Source organism: Danio aesculapii, chromosome 12, assembly GCF_903798145.1.
Source record: "Danio aesculapii chromosome 12, fDanAes4.1, whole genome shotgun sequence".
Taxonomy (NCBI): Eukaryota; Metazoa; Chordata; class Actinopteri; order Cypriniformes; family Danionidae; genus Danio; species Danio aesculapii.
Window position 1 is genome coordinate 40,323,429 of NC_079446.1, and position 20,658 is coordinate 40,344,086.

Sequence of the window (20,658 nt, forward strand, 5' to 3'; positions counted from 1 at the left end):
CTGGCATCAACAAGACATTTGCGCTCACAGAACTGCCGCTCACTGGATATTTTCTCTTTTTTTGACCATTCTCTGTAAACCCTAAAGATGGTTGTGCGTGAAAATCCCAATAGATCAGTAGGTTCTGAAATACTCAGACCAGCCTGCCTGGCACCAACAACCATGCCCCGTTTAAATTAACTTAAATTACCTTTCCTCCCCATTCTGATGCTCGGTTTGAACTGCAGGAGATTGTCTTAACCATGTCTACATGCGTAAATGCATCTAGTTGCTACCATGCGATCGGCTAATTAAAAGTTTGCAATATTGAGCAGTTGAACAGGTGTACATAATAAAGTGTGTATGTGCACACTATATACAGTATAACAAAAAATAAACAATCGGAACTATTTCTGGGTAGGACTGCAACATTATGTATAATTAATAAATTAAATTAAATTAAAAATGCTTTTGAATCAGTCCCAGGTGTTGATCTAGATCAGGTTTATGCATGTTAACAAAGTGTTAAATTAATCTTTATATACACTTAGTTGTTTATTATGAATTTATGAGAATTTGTTAGTGTGCGGACAAAGTAACTGGATTCAACACAAAGTCTACAAGACACCAGCTTTTTGAGTGGTGTCTTAATGCCGCTGATTGGCCATTCTATATGTGCAAGAAAAACATAATTATAATTCATAAAATGTAATTTAAATTATAAAGCCACAGATCCCTTCATTGCAACATTCATAAAGACATAAAAGCCGTTTAATTGTACACAGCCATTTTTGCTCTTTTATCATATATTGGCAGAGCATTTTGTTTATTTTGGCGGACTTTTTGCCATACATCCATGATTTGACCCTGAATGAAACACACATATTCATTCATTCATTCATTCATTCATTCGTTCGTTCGTTCGTTCGTTCGTTCGTTCGTTCGTTCGTTCATTCATTCATTTATTCATTCATTCATTCATTCATTCATTTAAAGCATGCTGTTGGCTTTTCAGTTTCTTTTGTTTATTTGTTTGTTTGTTTGTTTGTTTGTTTTCACAAAATCTACCAGTAGGAGTTGATGAAACCACACTGATCAGCAAAATCTTGACATCTTGCTTGAGCCAACCTCTGTAATATAACCAACTCACACAACTTGTTTGTCTTTGTTTTTTTGTTGTTGTTGTTTTAGAACTGTGACTCTGAACACCACAGGAGAGAAGAAAGATCCGCAGATATTCATGACAGCGCTCACATATCCTTGGGTCCATTTATGTGGTCTGAAAATGACAAAGGTAACTTAAGCAATATCAAATTAGCCACAGTGTTGTAGATTATCTTAAATATAGTGTCATGATATGAAAAGTAAAAACTTACATCTTAGTGATATTAAATTAATTATCAGCTTAAATGTAATATAAATATATCATTAAATGACTGCTGTGTAATATCTATTTACAGATTTGCCGGTACCACGCCAAATCCCTGTAGCAAGAGCTCCATATCTGAGTGTTTCTCTTACTGTATTGCTTATTTCTCTGATGTGTTTGCTGAAGTTCTTCTAGAATTTTTCCACTAAGGAACTTTACATGTCTAAACTAAACTTTTCATCTTTTTCTTAATGAACCTCTGAAAATCTCTGGCACTGATTCCACATCGTTACAAACTTTCTATATACAGGACTTTTGGGTGATTACCTAGAAATTGATCAGTTAATTAAAGGATTTTTACATTTACAAAATTATGTCTATCAGATTCTACTGATTTGTATCAGATTCTGTAAGTCTATATACAATAAAGCATTAAATAATGAGATTATGCAAATCACACAACAATAGTGATGTATTTATTGGTCAAAGTTATTTTGCTGCATTTTTCTTTTGTTGTACATATATTAGTGAAATAGAAATATGCATTTTTCTTACATTACTTCTGTAAATAACAAAATGATTAACAGAATGACTTTCTTTTCTTCCTTTTTTTGTATATTTGAAGAACATAACATACAACACGACATACAATAAATCGATGAATTTAGAAATTATCAAAACAATGATTTTAATACACACTTGTTAATTAATAGTGACGTACAGCTCCTGTATTTGTAGTTTTTTTACACACTTGCCAGATTTTTCTTAAGTGTGTTTTGGATAAAAGCATATGCTTAGTGAAAATATACAAATGCATTGTAAATACACATATTATTGAATTAAATACCTACATTAAATATGTATTTTTAAATTAAAACAATGTAAAAGTAACCCAAAAAATACTTTGGCATGACATTTTGATATCCTTGTCAAATTATTTTAACAAAAAGTGATTTGTTTTTTCAAATGGACAGCTTATTAAATGCAAGTGTCCACTTTAAAGTTTCAATATTTAGGTAAAATGTAACAACTACTTACTACTACTCTGTACTACTTATAATCAAATTCTAAACTAGTATGGGAGGTTTGATGGTATTTCACTTGACTTTAGCCTCTAAAAACATTTTAAAATGTGTGTTTAAAATGTGTGATATAGTTGCTGCTGCATCACAAATATTTTCTTTTTCTTTTCATAATACTTAAAACATGTTCAGAGCATTGTTAAAGATTTTTACAAATCGACTGCTGTAAGGATTGCTTTAACTGTTGCTTAATAATATCTATTAAAAAAATCTGACAAATGTTCTACTGATTGTTTGACATGATTGCTTTATGTTTGGAATACAATATTATGGTTTAAAATGTAAGTGCAAATGGTCTCCCAGGTTGTAGGGTGACAGTAAATGAATGATGATCTACTAATTTTCCTACATAAAATAAATAGTGGTAAAATATGTATTCAGAAGTCTTATGCTGGGTTCACACCAAACATGTAATTAAGTATTCACGTAAGGTACAAACGTACAGTCAAAGCAAAGTGAATAGAGGCAAATGACTGTCACATTGCATGAATGATATGTAATGCGTGACACGTGAACGCCGTGAACACGTGGAATTAGCTTAAATCACATCTTCCATGCAAGTTAAAAAAAATGTAAATGGAGCAGAAATTTTGTGTTAGGTGAAAACATCCATTGGGTAAACCAGAGCTAGTGACATTGTGCTTTATGTTTGGTGTTACCCCACCATATTAGGTTGTTAAAACCAAATCAAGTATTTGCATGAGTAGATTACATACAACGTTGATGCAAATGTGGAACAAAGGCGTTTGCCTTTGAATTTACTTCTTCGTCTCATCTACAACCGCACAAGTTCAAGTAATTCAATTTGAGCTGAACGTGTGTTATGTGAAAAACATCTCACAAGTAAACTGGAGCTAGTGACGCAGTGCTCTTTGTTTGGTGTGAACCCCACATTAGACCTTTCCAACTGTAAATAATGAAAAAAAAAATCATAAAAAAAAATCATAAGAAAATAATATTTTTTTTTAAGCTTAATGGCAGGGCGATGACCACTAAGTAGTTAAAGTTGCCTATTGCTGGAGAAATCACTTGTAAGTGTTTTAATCCTCCTAAAAGTTTAGAATTATAAGAATGTGAGGTGGGCTGCACGGTGGTGCAGTGGGCAGCACGTTCACCTCAGCAAGAAGGTTGCTGGTTCGAGCCTCAGCTGGGTCAGTTGGCATTTTTGTATGGAGTTTGCATTTTCCCCCCTTGTTAGCGTGGATTTACTCCGGGTGCTCCGGTTTCCCCCACAAGTCCAAAGACATGGTACAGATGAATTGGATATGCTCAAATTGACCATAGTGTATGTGTGTGAATGAGTGTGGGATGTTTCCCAGTGATGAGTTGCGGCTGGAAGGGCATCCGTTGCGTAAAACATATGCTGGATAAGTTGGCGGCTCATTCCACTGTGGCGACCCCAGATTAATAAAGGGACTAAGCTGAAAAGAAAATGAATGACTGAATGAAGAATGTGAGGTGTGCAGTTCAGCAACATTGCGTTCTGTTTGACCTGTTGAGCCTTTCAGTCTGAGTTGACTCTGAAGCACCATTTCATCTCAGGTGAAGTTCCCCTTTGTCTATACATGCTTTAATGCTGTTTTCATAACTCTTGAATCTTCATTAGCTCCTGTTATGTTGTAATAGTATTGCATTAATATGATTATTGTTTAATTTTTTAAGGCTGGATTTATATCTTCAGGATCAGTTCTGCAACAATGATATTTCTAATCACGTTGTGTGTGTGCTGCTGCTGCTGCTGAATATTGGTAAGATTTACACCTATTTTAAACAACCTATGACCACAGATTTGTTGTTTTAATACTACTTATTTTACAAGATGCTGAAATTTGAGTGATCTGACAAGAAGTTTTTTATTTTTTGAAAGAGTCCATGGACAATTATTCTTTTGCTTTGGGTTCACATCATCATGATTTGCTCTATTTTTCCTCCTTATCATTTAATAATCTTTTTTTGTAGTCAAAATGAGATATCAGAGTTTGGGGCCTCGTTTACAGTATAAAACCTAGTGAAGTGTGCAACACATGTAAGACTTTGCACATCTCTATGCAACAAATGAGACTCCTAGATTCACCAAATTCTTCAAATGTTGTGATTTTTGACTCCAGTAGGTCTGTTAATGTTTTTGAAAGTCTTTTATGCTCACCCAGGCAACGTTTATTTCAAAAATATTGAATTAAAATACAGTGATATTGTCAAATATTATTACTGTTTCCTTATATAATTTAAAAGATCTGTTTTCGTTTTATTATTTTACAATTGTTATTTAATCTTGTGACGGCAAAGCTGAATTAGTGTAGACTTTGATGTTCAGAAATCCTTTTAAAAATGCTAATTTGGTGCTTCAGAAACAGTAACTTAAGAAAACTTAAGAAAAAGTTATATTTATATGTTATGCTATTTTAACCTTGTCACAAAATGTGCCTACTTTTAGCCAGTCAGTAAAAATTGAACATCCAGTATTTCAGTGCACACAACCCATGCATCTTATTCAAGCACATGCAGCTGACAAATGCTATCATCATTAGTCTTACTGAAGAACTAAGAACCTTTTTTTCTTCTTTTGAACAGTTGCTTTCAACAACATCAGTGCAGATCTGTGTTTTAACTATGAACCTCTGGATCATCTCTGGAGAGCCGCAAATGAAAGTGGATCAGACATTTGTGACGAGTTTTGCTCCTGGAGCGGCTGGTACAGACTTTTCTACAGTGGACTAGACATCCGAATGTTAGAGAGCTGTGTTAGTGAATACAGCTGTAATGCAGAGCACAGTCTGTGGCTCAATGGTCCTCACCCAAGGATTGAGGATGGAGTGGTGACCAGGGACGTCTGTGAGTTTTTTTTTTTTTATTGTGGCCTGAGCTAAATGATGTAATGTAGATTACATTTGTGTTTCTGTAGTATTTGTAGAACATTTGTTATCACTGATAGCTGGGTTCATCTCCAGCTTAAGGGCAGTGTTAGTGTGAATGACTTGAAAGCCATTGACTCACACCATATGAGGGAAAACCGGTAAAGTGAGGTTTTACTTTGTCTAGTCTGCACCAGTTATCAACAATAAGATTTTGACTAGAAATGCTTGATAAATGGTGCAGACCATGTATATTTCAAGAAAGCTTTAATATTCAACAAGGCTGCATTTTATTGACCAATTGGGATAATTTGGTCAGTTCAATTAAAACATTTAAATTCGTTTTTTGTAATTTAATATATTTAAAATTCAATTTATTTTGTGTTAAAGTTGTCGTCAAATGTCCCACAATCATTCCAAAATCAATCTGATATGCTGATATTATTAGCTGTTATAAAGAACTATGCAGCTTAATGTTTTTGGTTAAACAGCTTTGAACCATGTTTAACATTATAAACATCTTTACTTTCGTTCGCTTTATTAATGCTTTCTTGTAGTTTCTTGTTAATGAAAGTTAATCAACTAATGTTAACACATGAAACATGATTTTTTAGAACTAGTTTTAACTAAGATAAATAACAGCTATTGAACTAATGTTATTTTTTAATTAAAGCAACCATATTTAAAAGCATGATTGCTATTAGTATAGTGGACTCCATTAACTGAAGGTTTATTTGAAGAAGTAGTATGGGGAGAAAACTGCCACCTTTTGATTACTGTAGGCTTTTAAAAAATATATTTTACATTTGCTTCTTTTTAAATGTTTTTGAGTTCTCACTGTGAAAATCCTTTTTTCCCCAGTGAAATTTGCTGTCTCATGGTTAAACACAAGATCCTCATGTTTCTGACTGACACACCTGTGAGTTCCCAGTTGAACAGGAAAAGTCTGTAACGCTTAATTTTCAAGTAAGTCATGTGATCTTCATTCCGTACATTCTAGATCTCAGATGTACTGTTAAATGTACTATGTGTAATAGGCCTTCAGGTGTACTGTTTTGTTTGTTTTGTTTTGTTTTTTCAAAGAAACACAAGATTTAAAAGATTGCAGTGATGCGATGCTAATATTTTCAGTCTGCATTGTGGTTGGTCTTGTTGAACATTGTCCATCTGTGCAATGGGGTATATGCACATGGACTTTTAATTTCAGTACGCTACCCCCAAGGCTTCCGGTTAATTGTCATTCCATCCAAAATCGCCACGTTCAAGATCTGATTTTTTAAGCCAGGATCTGCCTGGCTGAGATATGATATAAAGTGGGTCTCAGACCAAACAAGAAGCACTGTATTAAATTATATTTTTTCTGCGCCATGTCTTTAAAATATGGAAATTAATTTTACCCCAGTATTTTTAATGGAATTTCTGTGCTAGCCTGCCGCTAATGACGGCACCTGCGTTTAAACGGTCCTTTGTCTCATTTTACACTTTAACAACGAAATGGATGCTAACGTCTATTTAACTGATTACATTAGAATTACATTGCAACATCGATACTACAAAAGGAACCTTGTGAAATTGAAAATAGTCACATTAAGCTCTCACCGGAAGTTCATTATTGGCTGAAAAACACCAGCTGTGCATACAGCCCATTGCTCTCAGTTGCTCTTCCACTTAGGAGTTATGACATTTGCTATATTTCTAACCTCATATTTTATGCACATTTTTAATATCTGAATGGAAATGCCAATATTTGTATAAATTCTTAAAATTAAAATTAATAAATAAAATGTTTTCGATACAATGCCAGAAACACATTTAACTAATAAATTCATCAGTGTGCAAAAAGGAAAAAAAAATTCTATTATTTTGACTCAACAGGTGGGTAATAACTTATGACCAATAGTTTATTGTTAAACTTGTTTACTTGGATTGTGTAACCCTGTGCATTTTCCAGGAAGTACACATGAATGCATTTACTGTAAAATAAACTTACAGAACAGGTATAATGTGCGCTTTTGTTTGCACAGAGCAAAAAACAAAACCTTAAATGACCTAAATACTAATCATTTTTTTCTTTCTTTTTGGGGATTCTGGATTAAATGCTGTTTAAACAGATAATACTGCTGGTTTAAGCTGACTTATAAAAAAAACTGTTTTGCTGCTTCGAGTTTGCAAATGCATCACAGTCTCTCCTTTTTTGCAGTGTTTCAGCAGAATTGATGGTCCTGCTGGTCAAGGCACATGGCAGGATCTGGATGATTCCCTGTTGTTATGCTGGATTTTCTGATCTAGTGTGAATGTAATGCTGAACAAGCAGATCTTTGCTGAAGTTTGTTTGCTGACAGCTGTCAGTTTGCTCTGTGACTGATGCATAGGGTCATGAACGATCCTAAATGTTCTTGCTACAAGTGAGAGTCTTAATTCTCCTTTTGTTTTGTTTTGTAAAATGTAAGAACATGAATTATCGTAATAAATTAATAGTGATTTTTTTCTTTTGGGGTGAAATATTAATAAAGCAATAGCTCAGTGCCAATGTCAATGAAAACGATCAGTTAAATAGGATTTGTCAGATTTGTGCCATTACTGTATATTATGTTCATACTAATATCTATCTGTAAATATTACCCATAGATTTCTATAATCGCATGTATAACTTTTACATACAGTGAGGAAAATAAGTATTGAACATGTCACCATTTTTCTCAGAAAACAAATTTCTAAAGGAGCTTATCAAATCTGTTCTGTATTTTATATTTTCTATTGGACTCGAGTCAGGTGATTGGCTGGGCCATTCTACAGCTTTATTTTCTTTCTCTGAAAGCATTTGAGAGTTTCCTTGTCTATGTTTTGGATCATTGTCTTGCTGAAGTGTCCACCCTGGTTTAATTTTCATCATCCTGCAAATGTAGATGGTGGACTGAAGCAGCTAATATTAATATACTTTTACCCTGTCTCATTTCATTTTATTACACATAACTTCATTTGTAAATTAATTTGATTTTTTTCTTGGCATATATGAATTTCCTTGGTTGTTACCAACATCCTGTGAAAATTTCAGGTCAACTGCATCTTTAGAAATATGTTTTCTGAGAAAAATGGTGACATGTTTAATATATCTTATTTCCCCCACTGTATATACTGCACTTGCTGCTATTGCACTCCTGGTTAGAGCTAAATTGCGAATAGTTGCCTTGTACATGTGTAATGTATAAGCTGCTTTTACAAAATCTACATTGATAAAGCTCTATATAAATAAATAAATAAAGAAAACGACAATAAATTTGAATAATCTAATCTAGCGCTTCAACTCTTCTGGAATGGCTTTCCACACAGTTTGCGAGTATGTTTATGTGAACTGCTGGCCAGTCATCTTGAAGCACTTTTGTTCACTTTAGGTTCTCATGTTGGATGAGAAGGCCTCAAAGTGTCTGTTCTCATGTTCAGTTAGGTTGAAGTCAGGACTCTGTGCAGGCCAGCCCAAGTTCCTCCACACCAGTATCATCTGTGTCTGCATGGACCTTGCTTTGTGCACTGCAGTGATCTAGGAACCAGAAGAGGTCATATTCAAACTGTCCACACCAAGTTGGGAGCATTAAATTGTGTAAAATATATTAGTTAGGGCTTGGCGATGGGAGCTAAAATCAAAACCTTGATTAATTGAACGCTGTGATCTAAATCTTTAATATTGATGATCATATATTGATGACTGACAATTATATATTGATATTATTATATATTTATTAAGGTTTTGCTAAAAATCAAATGCATCATAATCGTGCTATTACAGCCATGTATATTCATTTAACATATTCTACTGGTTGTTTAAGAGTTAAGGAGCTGTGAGAAATTCTTATCTAAAACATTATAACATTGTCTTTAAAAACGCCAGTGAGCCCATACATGTGATTCTTTTGCTCACAGAGGCTGTCTGTGTGTGAACTGATCAATCTGTGGAGAATTAAAGCGATAAAAAGACAAAACTTTGTCTAAGTTTACTTATGTCTTCACATTAAAATATATTCCTTGTGAATAGGAAGAAAATAATTTGACATTACAGCACCTTACCTGATTCTGATCACAGATTATTCATTTTCATTTGTACTGTAAACAGGGCTTGAAATTAACACTCGCCAAATGCAGGTTAGATAGACACCCCCACTAGCCTCTTTGTCTGGTTGAAAATAATTTTTAAATTGCCAGAGCTGCCTCATCCCTAAAGATTAGAATTTTAGTTTAAGACCGTTTGTCAATATGCGTGCAAATGTGATCTTCGAATCGAGAAGCAGCACGACTGATAACTTTTCGCATGAGCAAAAGAAAGCAGGCAATCCTCGCTCACTGATGTGATCACCCTTTCACTACCGCACACAAAATGTTTTTCACCTGCTTTGTTTTGCTTACAGTTATTTTTGGTAATATGGTTTAGTTATCATCCTTTACAATAGCATTGCTTTAATAGGAGATAACTCTCAATTTATACTTAGTTACCTATTTATCTGAGACCTTTAGCCTGGACAAACTACTGTGTATACTGTAGTTCTAGATAAATGAGGATGCTTTTTTAAATGTCAGTTGTTTTTAAGAACATTTTAGTTGAATAAAAAGTGTATGTATACAGCTACAGTTGAAGTCAGAATTATTAGCCCCCTGTTAATTTTTTTCCCCAACTTCTGTTTAACAGAAAGAAGATTTTTTTCAACACATTTCTAAACCTAATAGTTTTATTAACTTATCTCTAATAACTGATTTATTTTATCTTTGCCATGATGACAGTAAATAATATTTGACTAGATATTTTTCAGAACACTTCTATACAGCTTAAAGTGACATTTAAAGGCTTAACTACTGTAGGTTAATTAGGTTAACTAAGCAGGTTCGGGTAATTAGGCAAGTTATTGTATAATGATGGTTTGTTCTGTAGACAGTCGAAAATAAATTTGCTTAAAGGGGCTAATAATATCGACCTTAAAATGGTTAATCAAAAATTAAAAACGTTTTTTATTCCACTCTAAATAAAACAAATCAGACTTTCTCCAGAAGAAAAAATATTATCAGACATACTGTGAAAATTTCCTTGCTCTGTGAAACATCGTTTGGGAAATATTTAAAAAAGAAAACAAATTCAAACGAGGGCTACTAATTCTGACCTCAACTGTATATTTAGCTTGTTTTGACTTATTATTCAAAATTTGTGACAAGGAAAAATTAGTTTAGTGTGGCCAGAGAAAAAAAATCATAAATCTTTAGTGTTGAGTGAAATAATTTAAAAAAGGCATGTGGATATATTTATATTTATGTGTGTAGGTTGAGAACCCCTGCTGTAATACATGGATGGTGGCTTTTTGTGCATATTATTCAGTAATATTTGCCTTTTTTTTTTTTTTTTTTTTTTTTAAATGGTTCACACGGAAAATAATTGTAAAACTCTTTGCTTTATAAAGCAGTTTCTGTTGTTAGATGACAAAACTATTAAATACTAGATAGACTCGGTAAATGTTTGTATGTGACAAAAATTCAAGGAAGTAAAAGCATACACAGATAAAAGCACAACATTCCATGGATTCACCTAATGGAAGAACTGGTTTAAAGTTAATGTTGAGAATGGTTACCCGTAATGGCCCACCCACATTTATCAATAATACACATTAAACGTGCAGTTCAGCTTCATTTTGTTCTGGTTGAACTGATGAAGAGAGAATCATTCTGATTTACTCTGCAGCAGCAACTTAGGTGAAGTTCCTACTCGTCCATTTCACTCTTCATATTCTTTAGAATGCTTTTATTATGCATACTATTATTATTAGCTCATTTTGTTTACCAATGAACAATTGAATAATTTCTGCATTTTAGATACAGTAGTCACAGCTTTTAAAGCATATGGCAGTTTATAAAAGATTGACAAGAGATTGTTCTAATCTGCAAAAAAGTTCTAATAACAAAAAAGAAAATGCTTAGTGTATAGCTTTTTACATGTTCATGCTTTAAACATGTTCAGGGTTCATTTTTAGATACAGTAGTTGCAGCTTTTATGCACAACTAAGCATTTTATAAAGCTGGCAAACAGTGTAAATTTAAGATTGCTGAACTATCATCAATTTGCATGATGGGAATGCAAAGCATGTATGGAAATTTTTTGTAAAAGCTTAAAATTATTTTAGAACTAATTTCAGACTCAAATACTTTTTAAATTCCTTTCAATTCATAAACTTTGTTTATTTAGCATTTTTTGGTCTTTTTCTTTAGATGCTATTTACTGCTTTAGTACTTAAGTACTTTCACAATTTAGATTTTTTACTTTTCTGGACATATTTTATACTCACGTCGATGCAGTGGCGCAGTAGGTAGTGCTGTCGCCACACAGCAAGAAGGTCGCTGGTACGAGCCTCGGCTGGGTCAGTTGACGTTTCTGTGTGGAGTTTGCATGTACTTCCTGCATTCGCGTATGTTTCCTCCGGGTGCTCCGGTTTCCCCCACAAGTCCAAAGACATGCGCTAAAGTTGAATGTGGTAGGCTAAATTGTCCGTAGTGTATGTGTGTGGATGAGTGTGTGGATGTTTCCCAGAGATGGGTTGCAGCTGGAAGGTCATCCGCTGCGTAAAACATGTGCTGGATAAGTTGGCGGTTCATTCCGCTGTGGCAATCCCGGATTAATAAAGGGACTAAGCCGAAAAGAGAATGAATGAGTGAATTTTATACTCACCAGATAAAATAGATAAAATAATAAGCAATTCCAGCAATATAGATGTGATGAATTTGCTGCAAAAATTCAAAACATATATTGACAGAGAAAGTATTTACATTATATTGAAACATCTGTTTAGATATTTGAAACATCTAACCACAGAGTTATGGGATCAGAAAAATATCAGTCTGTAAATACTTTTTAGATTTAAAATAAGGAAATAAACATGCGTTATGGATGTGACCAAAAAAGTCTGCAAGTTTACAGTATACAGCATACTTTGTAGAAATTCTGTGAATTAAACTGCACAACCCAAAATAAACATCGAAAGGATAAAAGCTGACTTTATTTAACAAACATGACAGATTTTATTTAACATAAGCATTATAAAGATGAGACCCCTCTCTGTTATGGATTTGACGGATGTGAAATTGCCACTCATGTGACTTTTTAAAATCAAATATAACTGTTTGAAAACATTAAGAGACATTTTTGAGTAGTTTTACACTGTTTTACACAAGCCTACACGAAAACCCTAGGAAAGGTTTCTCTTTTTTCATGCCATGGTTGACATTTGCATGGAATTGCTCATAAGATTTAACACTGGAGACTAGAATACCGGCTGGTAAAATCTTCTGCTGACAGAAGAGTAAATTATACATTTTAAAATGTATTAAAATAGAAAACTGCCATTTTATACTTATTACTTCTTTTACAGGGCTAATTAATATCACACCAACAGCATGGGTGAATAAAAGAGAGATTATTTAAAAATAAATAAACAAATATTACTTGACCATTAATGCATTTGTCTGTGTATTTTGTGTTCATTTCTACAGACCACTCTGACGTCTCCAGAAGCAGTCTTCCACAATGAGGTTTCCAATCTCGTTGTGCGTGTCACTACTCCTGTTGGTTAATGGTAAGAGTTTTATCATTAAAAGAAATCTTTTATTAACAATTTAAAATATATGTTTATATGTTTAGTAATTCTGTCATCATTTTAAAAAATCGTTATAAATGTAAAACTTTTTTGACTGCACACCTGTAAAATATGAGTAAGTTGTAAAAGATATTGCGTCACCCAAAATATTTATTCATCTATTCTAAAAAGATCTGTAGAAATCAGAATTATACCTGGCATTTGTTTCCTGCAAATACGATTTGAACTGATTAGATTGTATCCTTGAGGAGTAAAATTACTTTCCTTTTCATCACTTCTGTCATTATTGTATTTATTTGTCTACACAATAAAAAAATGACCTTTCTGGTACTTAATTTGATCATTTAATCATTTTTATAATGCTTATAATGTAAACATGCAATACTCTTTATTCAGGGAGTCTGGAATAGATTAAGTTAATTTACTAAAAGTGCATTTATTTCCTATACATTCCAAAGGATATGAGCGAGGAGAACAAATGTTGAAATGAATGTGACCAGCTGACAGCTGACTTTCTGTTATGCACTTTATATCACACCGCCTGCATTATTCCTCAAGTGTCATGGCAGACTCTAAACTCTCGATAGTTTAGCAGATGCTGCTGTTGTAGACACAATGCTTTGAGGTGCAAATGTAATTGTTTATTCTTCAAATTTTGGTAACATTTATTTTTAAATAGTGCCCTTCATGGAGCAAAAAGTTCAGATTAAATTAAAAAACAAAAAGCATGTTTAACCAACTTAATCCAGACATAGTTTGGATCTTATGGCCAGGCCATGAGAGGGGTCTTGTGTCTGACATTGCATCATTGAGATATGCAGTCTCAGCTTTCATCATCAAGGCTGCATATTAAGGCAGATACTATTGAAGGACACACCAAGTCGATGCCAAAGGACCAGTGGCAATGAAAATCAACTGTGTTGTTGGCTTGTGTTGGCCGCATCTGGACCAAAAAGGCCTCATCATGTTAAATGAAAAATGTTTCATCGAGAATTTCAAAATATTATCATTGAAAATCACAGCTGTCTCTCCTTTTCATTTTTCAGTTGTGCATTCAACTTCATTTGGATGTTTTATATAGCACTGTTGTATATTTTATACAATTAAATTATAGTTGAGGTCAGAATTATTAGTCCCCCTCTGCTTTTTTTTGCTTTTTTTTAATATTTCCCAAATGATGTTTAACAGAGCATGGAAATTTTCACAGTATGTCTGATAATATTTTTTCTTCTGAAGAAAGTTTTATTTGTTTTATTTCGGCTAGAATAAAACCAGTTTTACATTTTTTATGAGCCATTTTAAGGTCAAAATTATTAGCCTCCTTAAGCTATTTTTCGACTGTCTACAGAACAAACCATCGTTATACAATTATTATATATAATATAATTACCCTATCCTGCCTAGTTAACCTAATTAACCTAGTTAACCCTTTAAATGTCACTTTAATCTGTATAGAAGTGTCTTGAAAAAATATTATTTACTGTCATCATGGCAAAGATAAAATAAATCAGTTATTAGAGATGAGTTATTAAAAAATCTTCTCACTGTTAAACAGAAATTGGGAAAAAATAAACGGGGCTAATAATTCTGACTTCAACTGTATATTGGTGTGTATGCATATGTGTCTTTGACATATGTTTATCTCTGACATGCATAATCTGTTCTGCACATCTTTTGACAAACAATATGTTCAATGATTTTTCTTTCTCTTTTGTTGCTTGGGCAACAAAAATGACATTTGTTGTAATTTCCACTCAACACTGTAGAGGTTTACACATAAGAGGACTCTTCTGAGAAGCCAGGGTCCTAATCCCTGCAGGGACTTGCATTAATTAATAAATAATTATTGCTTGTTTGTTTAATTATAGTTTAAATCTGCACTGTCAGCTACAAAAGATGTCATAAATGAACATTAAACCTTTACAGATTTTTTCCACATAATAAAAGATGAATATCTAAATAATTATTTTGAATAAACAATCATTTCATTTGTAAATATACATCCTTTGCTGTCATTCCTTTGCTGGTTTTGATTTCTGATATATATATGAAGAGTTTAGATGCAAAAACCTCTAAATGTTGTCTGAAATTTTCCTCCAAAATTAGCATTTTTATCAGGCTCGTGTGTGTATGTTCATCACTTGTAACATCACTTTTATGGCAAAGAATAGGTCCTTTTCCTGGTATTTAAAGTGTTAAAGTGAAATATCTCAACATAAACAAAGGAGGCTAAGAACATTTTTTATATATATGTATGTATGTATGTGTGTGTGCGTGTGTGTGTGTGTGCGTGTGTGTGTGTGTGCGCGTGTGCGTGTGCGTGTGTGTGTGTGTGTGTGTGTGTGTGTGTGTGTGTGTGTGCGTGTGTGTGCGTGCGTGCGTGTTTGCCTTAAATGTTGCTTTTTCACCAACAACCCTTTCCTTTTATAAAAGATGCTTTCAGCAATGTCACCACTGATCCCTGCTACAACTATGAATCTCTGGATCGCCCCTGGAGAGCCACAAATCAATATGGCTTTTTCATTTGTGATGACTCTTTCTCCTGGAATGGCTGGTACCGACTTTTCTACAATGGACTGGACATCCGGATGCCCGAGAGCTGCGTTAGTGGAGGCAGCTGTAACACAGACATCAGCCTGTGGCTAAATGGTTCTCATCCTCGGGTACAGGACGGTGTGGTAACCATACAGATCTGTGGGTCCAATCTTTGGAGAAGCTGCTGTGATGACAGATTCACTCCCATCAAAGTCAAAGCTTGCCCAGGCAATTATTATGTCTATGAACTTCTGAAGCCACAATTTGGTTGTTCAGCGTACTGCACAGGTACTGTGTTTTCCTCGCTTTTTAGAAATTGTGCATATTTTCTGAAGTTCAGTTTTCATTAATGTCTTTTCTCCCGTTTTATAGATATCACCACTCTTCCACAGACAACTCCAAGTCCAGCTATTAATACATCAAGTCCAGCTATTAATACATCAAGTCCAGCTATTAATACATCATTGTGTAGGTTGCTAAATATTACTAAATATGTATCACACCTAGAAATATGTGGCATGGTTAACAGTGCTCAACAGTATCTTGGTACAAAACTATATAACGGGAGAACTTGCAAAGCAGTCATTTTAACCATTTTTAGTCAAGTCAATCTTTGTTAAAATAAAGTAGTAGTAACCTGACTTTTTTTAAAAAATCTTTTACATTTAAATATTACAAAATATATATCAACAGACATTTGAAGCTTCATTATAAAATGTTTCCCAAGTTCTTTTTAACAGACAATATTTTTTTCGACACATTTTTAAACATTAAATATTCAATAACTAGTTTCTAATAACTAATTTTGTCTGCCATTATGACAGTACATAATGTTTTTACTTGTTATTGTGCAAGATACTAGTGTTTAAAGTGCAATTTATGAGCTTAATAAATGTTAATTAGACATGTTTTTTGACAACAGTGGTTTGTTCTGTAGTAATATTGAACCTTAATAGTTTTAAAAACTGCTTTTTTTCTAGTCAAACTAAAACAAATGAGACTTTCTCAAGATGAAATATTTATTATAGGAAAAACTGTGGAAGTGTCCTTGCTTTCTAGCATCAACTAGGAAATATTTGTTTTAAAAAGACAAAAGATTTCACAGGAGGGCTAATAACTTTTAACTGTATATTAAGACAATTTATAAAAGCAATAAGCAGCTGTGGTTAGCAGCTACTGTATATTTGCTTTATTATTAATAAATCTCAAATGAAGCTTTGTAAATATCACCTGACATAACATTCAGCACAGTCAAGTTGGAATCCTCAGAATGACATATTCTAGTAGTTCTAATGTAAAACAATATAGGTAACCAAACAGCTTTGATGACAATTAGCTTCCATTGTATGGACACACACACAAATAAAAGTATCCCTATTATGCTAAATCAAATATTACCAAGAAGTGTGTAGTGTAGATGTTTGTTAATGTAAAAAAATGCTAATACCATACAAATAAACTTACTGTCCCCTAAAAGAACAAATCAATCCTGAACTGTCATAGCCATGTCGTTATTGCATTTCACTTAGATAACAGATCTGCATAGAATTACAGCCTGCCTTTGCCAGCTCACAACACTCTTTGACCCACTCTCAAACACTTTACTTAGATTGCGCAACTGATCTTGAAGCATAATGAAAGATTTGACCTTATGTTTAAGATTTTAAATCACACACGTTTGAGATTTATCAATAATAAAGCAAATATGGCATCTAACCACAGCTGCTTATTGCTTTTGTAAACTGTTATTTCATATGTAATTAAAGGCAAGCTTTACCAGCTTCAACATAGTAGCTTAAGTGGAAAAGTACAGCTATGTATACAGTATTTCTTATCTATGTCGGAATAAAACATACAATTTGTTTACACTAATAACAAATTGCCAGGATTTAAAAAGTAACTTTTTTTTATCTCCTCAGCTAATGAAACAGGTTATGACCCATGCTACAGCTACAGCATTCTTGATGATTACTGGAGAAGCACGCTCAATTACTGGCATTTGTATGGATATATGTCTGGACATGATGACACTCGTGTTGCATGGCAGGGCTGGTATCGACTCTTCATTAATGGATCGAGTGCTCAGATGCCTGATTGGTGTTTCAGCTCAATGTCATGTGGAGGTTTTACTTCTCTGTGGCTCAATGATTCACATCCAGATCTAGAAGATGGAGTTGTTACTCGTGATGTCTACGGCTCTGTTAACGACCAGTGCAGTTCCTATCAATCCAACCCAATCCAAGTCAAAGCTTGTGCTGGAAATTACTATGTCTACAAGCTAATAAAACCAAAGCCATCGATCCCAGTGCCTACATACTGTGCAGGTAACAGAGACATGAATTGTAGTGTCACCATATCACAACACCACACTGTAAAAAAAAAAAAAAAGTTGACTCAACTTAAAACTCTAAGGCAACTTGCTGCACAGCTTTTTTTTGAGTTGACTCCACAATACGAATAATGCACTCTCTATATTTTCACTATAGTTCCCTTCAGCCCTCCAAATACTGAACCCTGCTACTACTACACCAGTCTGGATGACCCTCAGAGAGCCACTGATAATTTTTACAGCAGTAATATGTGTGATTATAATGTCGACTGGAATGGCTGGTACAGGCTCTTCTATAATGGTCAGAGTGTCCAGATGCCAGATTTTTGTGTTGGTGATGGCATGTGTGGCTCTACTCACCCACTTTGGCTCAATGGCTCCCACCCAAGGCTAGAAGATGGAGTGGTCACCCGACAAGTCTGCAGTCCCACCCGGAATGACTGCTGTGGTTCCAGATCTCATCCAATACAAGTCAAAGCCTGTCCAGGAAATTATTATGTGTATCAGTTTGTCAAGCCACAACAGTGTTCATCTTATTGTGCAGGTAAACACATATTTTCTTCATGTAGGGGTTGGTTTGGGACTTTGTTCAACTGTTTTTGTTGTTTAAAATGACAGTTTTTTTTGTAAAACATTTTTTTCCCCTCAAGATGTCACAGGTGTAAATATGCCAACTACAATAACATCTTCAACAGTGGCAATAATACCAGTAGAATCCACTACTGATAACTATCACGGTATAGTATTGTACTTTTTCTTAACATAACTGTTTGATACATTTCTAATATATGACTTTACTCTTGTTTTTTATTATATATTTATTACTATCATCATTGTCATAACCACCACCACAGGTTTAATTTGTAAAGCTGCATGTGTGGTTTAGCATTTTTTTTTTTCTCTTCCTAATCATAGACTGCATTCCCCAATTTTTTTCAAATCAATGATTATTATTGCAAAACAGCGTTATTAGTTACAGTGCATTCGGAAAGTATTCATAGCGCTTCCCTTTTTGCACATTTTTTATGTTACAGCCTTATTTCAAAATGCATTAAATTCATTTATTTCCTCGTAATTCTACACACAATACCCCTCAAGTCTTTTTGAATATGATACCACAAGCTTGGCACACTTCTCTTTGGGAAGTTTTGCCCATTCCTCTTTGCAGTACCTCTCAAGCTCTATCAGGTTGGATGAGAAGCGACGGTGTACAGTCATTTTTTAGATCTCTCCAGAGATGTTCAATAGGATTTTGGTCTGGTCTCTGGCTGGGCCACTCAAGGACATTCACTGAGTTGTTGTGAAGCCACTCCATTGATATTTTGGCGGTGTGCTTTATGTCATTGTCTTGCTGGAAGATGAACCATCGCCCCAGTCTGAGGTCAAGAGCACTCTGAAGCAGATTTTGATTCAGGATGTCTCTGTACATTGCTGCATTCATCTTTCCCTCTATCCTGACTAGTCTTCCAGTTCCTGCTGCTGAAAAACATCCCCACAGCATGCTGCTGCCACCACCATGCTTCACTGTAGGGATGGTATTAGCCTGGTGATGAGCGGTGCCTGGTTTTCTCCAAACGTAACGCCTGACATTCACTCCAAAGAGTTCAATTTTAGTCTCATCAGACCAAAGAATTTTGTTTCTTATGGTCTGAGAGTCCTTCAGAAGCCTTTTGGCAAATTCCAGGAGGGGTGTGGCTTCTGTCTTGTCACTCTACCATACAGGCCTGATTGGTGGATTGCTGCACAGATGGTTGTCCTTCTGTAAGGTTCTCCTTTTCTCCACAGAAGAACGCTGGATATCAGAAAGAGTGACCATCGGGTTATTGATCACCTCCCTGACTAAGGCCCTTCTCCTCCGATCACTCAGCTTTGATGGCTGATGATGGAGGTCACTGTGCTCAATGGACCTTTCAGAGCAGCAGAAATTTTCCTTTAATCTTCCCCAGCCTTGTGCCTCAAGACAATCCTGTCTAGGAGGCCTACACACAATTCCTTTGTCTTCATGCTTGGTCATGCACTGGGACCTTATAAAGACAGGTGTATGCCTTTTCAAATCATGTCCAATCAACTGAACTTACCACAGCTGAACTCCAATGAAGCTGCTGAAACATCTCAAGAATGATCAGTGGAAACAGAATGTACCTGAGCTCAATTTAGAGCTTCATGGCAAAGGCTGTGAATACTTCTGTACATGTGATTTTTCAGGTTTTTAATCTTTCATAAATGTGCAACATTTAAAAAAAATCTTTTTTCACATTGTCATTATATGGGGTATTGTGTGTAGAATTCATTCATTTTCTTTTCGGCTTAGTCCCTTTAATAATCTGGCGGTCACCACAGCGGAATGAACTGCCAACTTATCCAGCATATGTTTTACGCAGCGGATGCCCTTTCAGCTGCAACCCATCACAGGGAAACATCCTGTGTGTAGAATGTTGAGGAAATTAATGAACTGAATCCATTCTGGAATAAGGCTGTAACAAAAAAATGTGGAAAAAGTGAAGCGCTATGAATGCTTTCCCGATGCACTGTATAGCTAACTTTTTTCAAAAATCATTAGCAGAATTAGCAACTATAATGTCCATATTAAAATCATTAGGCTATGTGATTTTTATGATGCTCAATTTAATCAATGAATAATACAAAAAAAAAAAAACAGTTGTCTCTATTTGGTATCTTAATGCAAATTTGGTATCTTTCTTCCGCAAATTTAATAAATTAGGATATAAGATATGCTTTGAAGTGTTCCTTAAAATGTTGATGCATATACAATCTTGAATAGCCAAACTGTATATTATTTATTAACAAAGTCCTGTTTCTGTCTTGGCTAAAACTAGCAAAGATTTCCACGGAACTGTACAGTTAAGTAAACCTACATAGGCATAAACTT

General features: G+C 34.4%; 2 protein-coding genes across 2 annotated transcripts in view; both read left to right on the plus strand.

Moving 5' to 3' along the window:
* si:ch211-39f2.3 (uncharacterized) overlaps positions 1–2,653 on the plus strand; it is a 52,905-nt gene extending 50,252 nt beyond the window's left edge. The window contains exons 61-62 of the mRNA XM_056470153.1: positions 1,171–1,273; positions 1,440–2,653. Of these exons, the coding sequence (XP_056326128.1) occupies positions 1,171–1,273; positions 1,440–1,543 (207 nt within the window). The 3' untranslated portion in view covers positions 1,544–2,653. The remainder of the gene's footprint in view (positions 1–1,170; positions 1,274–1,439) is intronic.
* Positions 2,426–19,580, plus strand: LOC130238112 (uncharacterized). The gene is made up of 8 exons (XM_056469019.1): positions 2,426–2,432; positions 5,002–5,262; positions 15,338–15,727; positions 15,812–15,907; positions 17,359–17,763; positions 17,926–18,312; positions 18,419–18,510; positions 19,554–19,580. Exons 1-8 carry the CDS (start codon positions 2,426–2,428, stop codon positions 19,578–19,580), a joined length of 1,665 nt encoding a protein of 554 aa, XP_056324994.1.
* Positions 19,581–20,658: the final 1,078 nt, after the last annotated feature.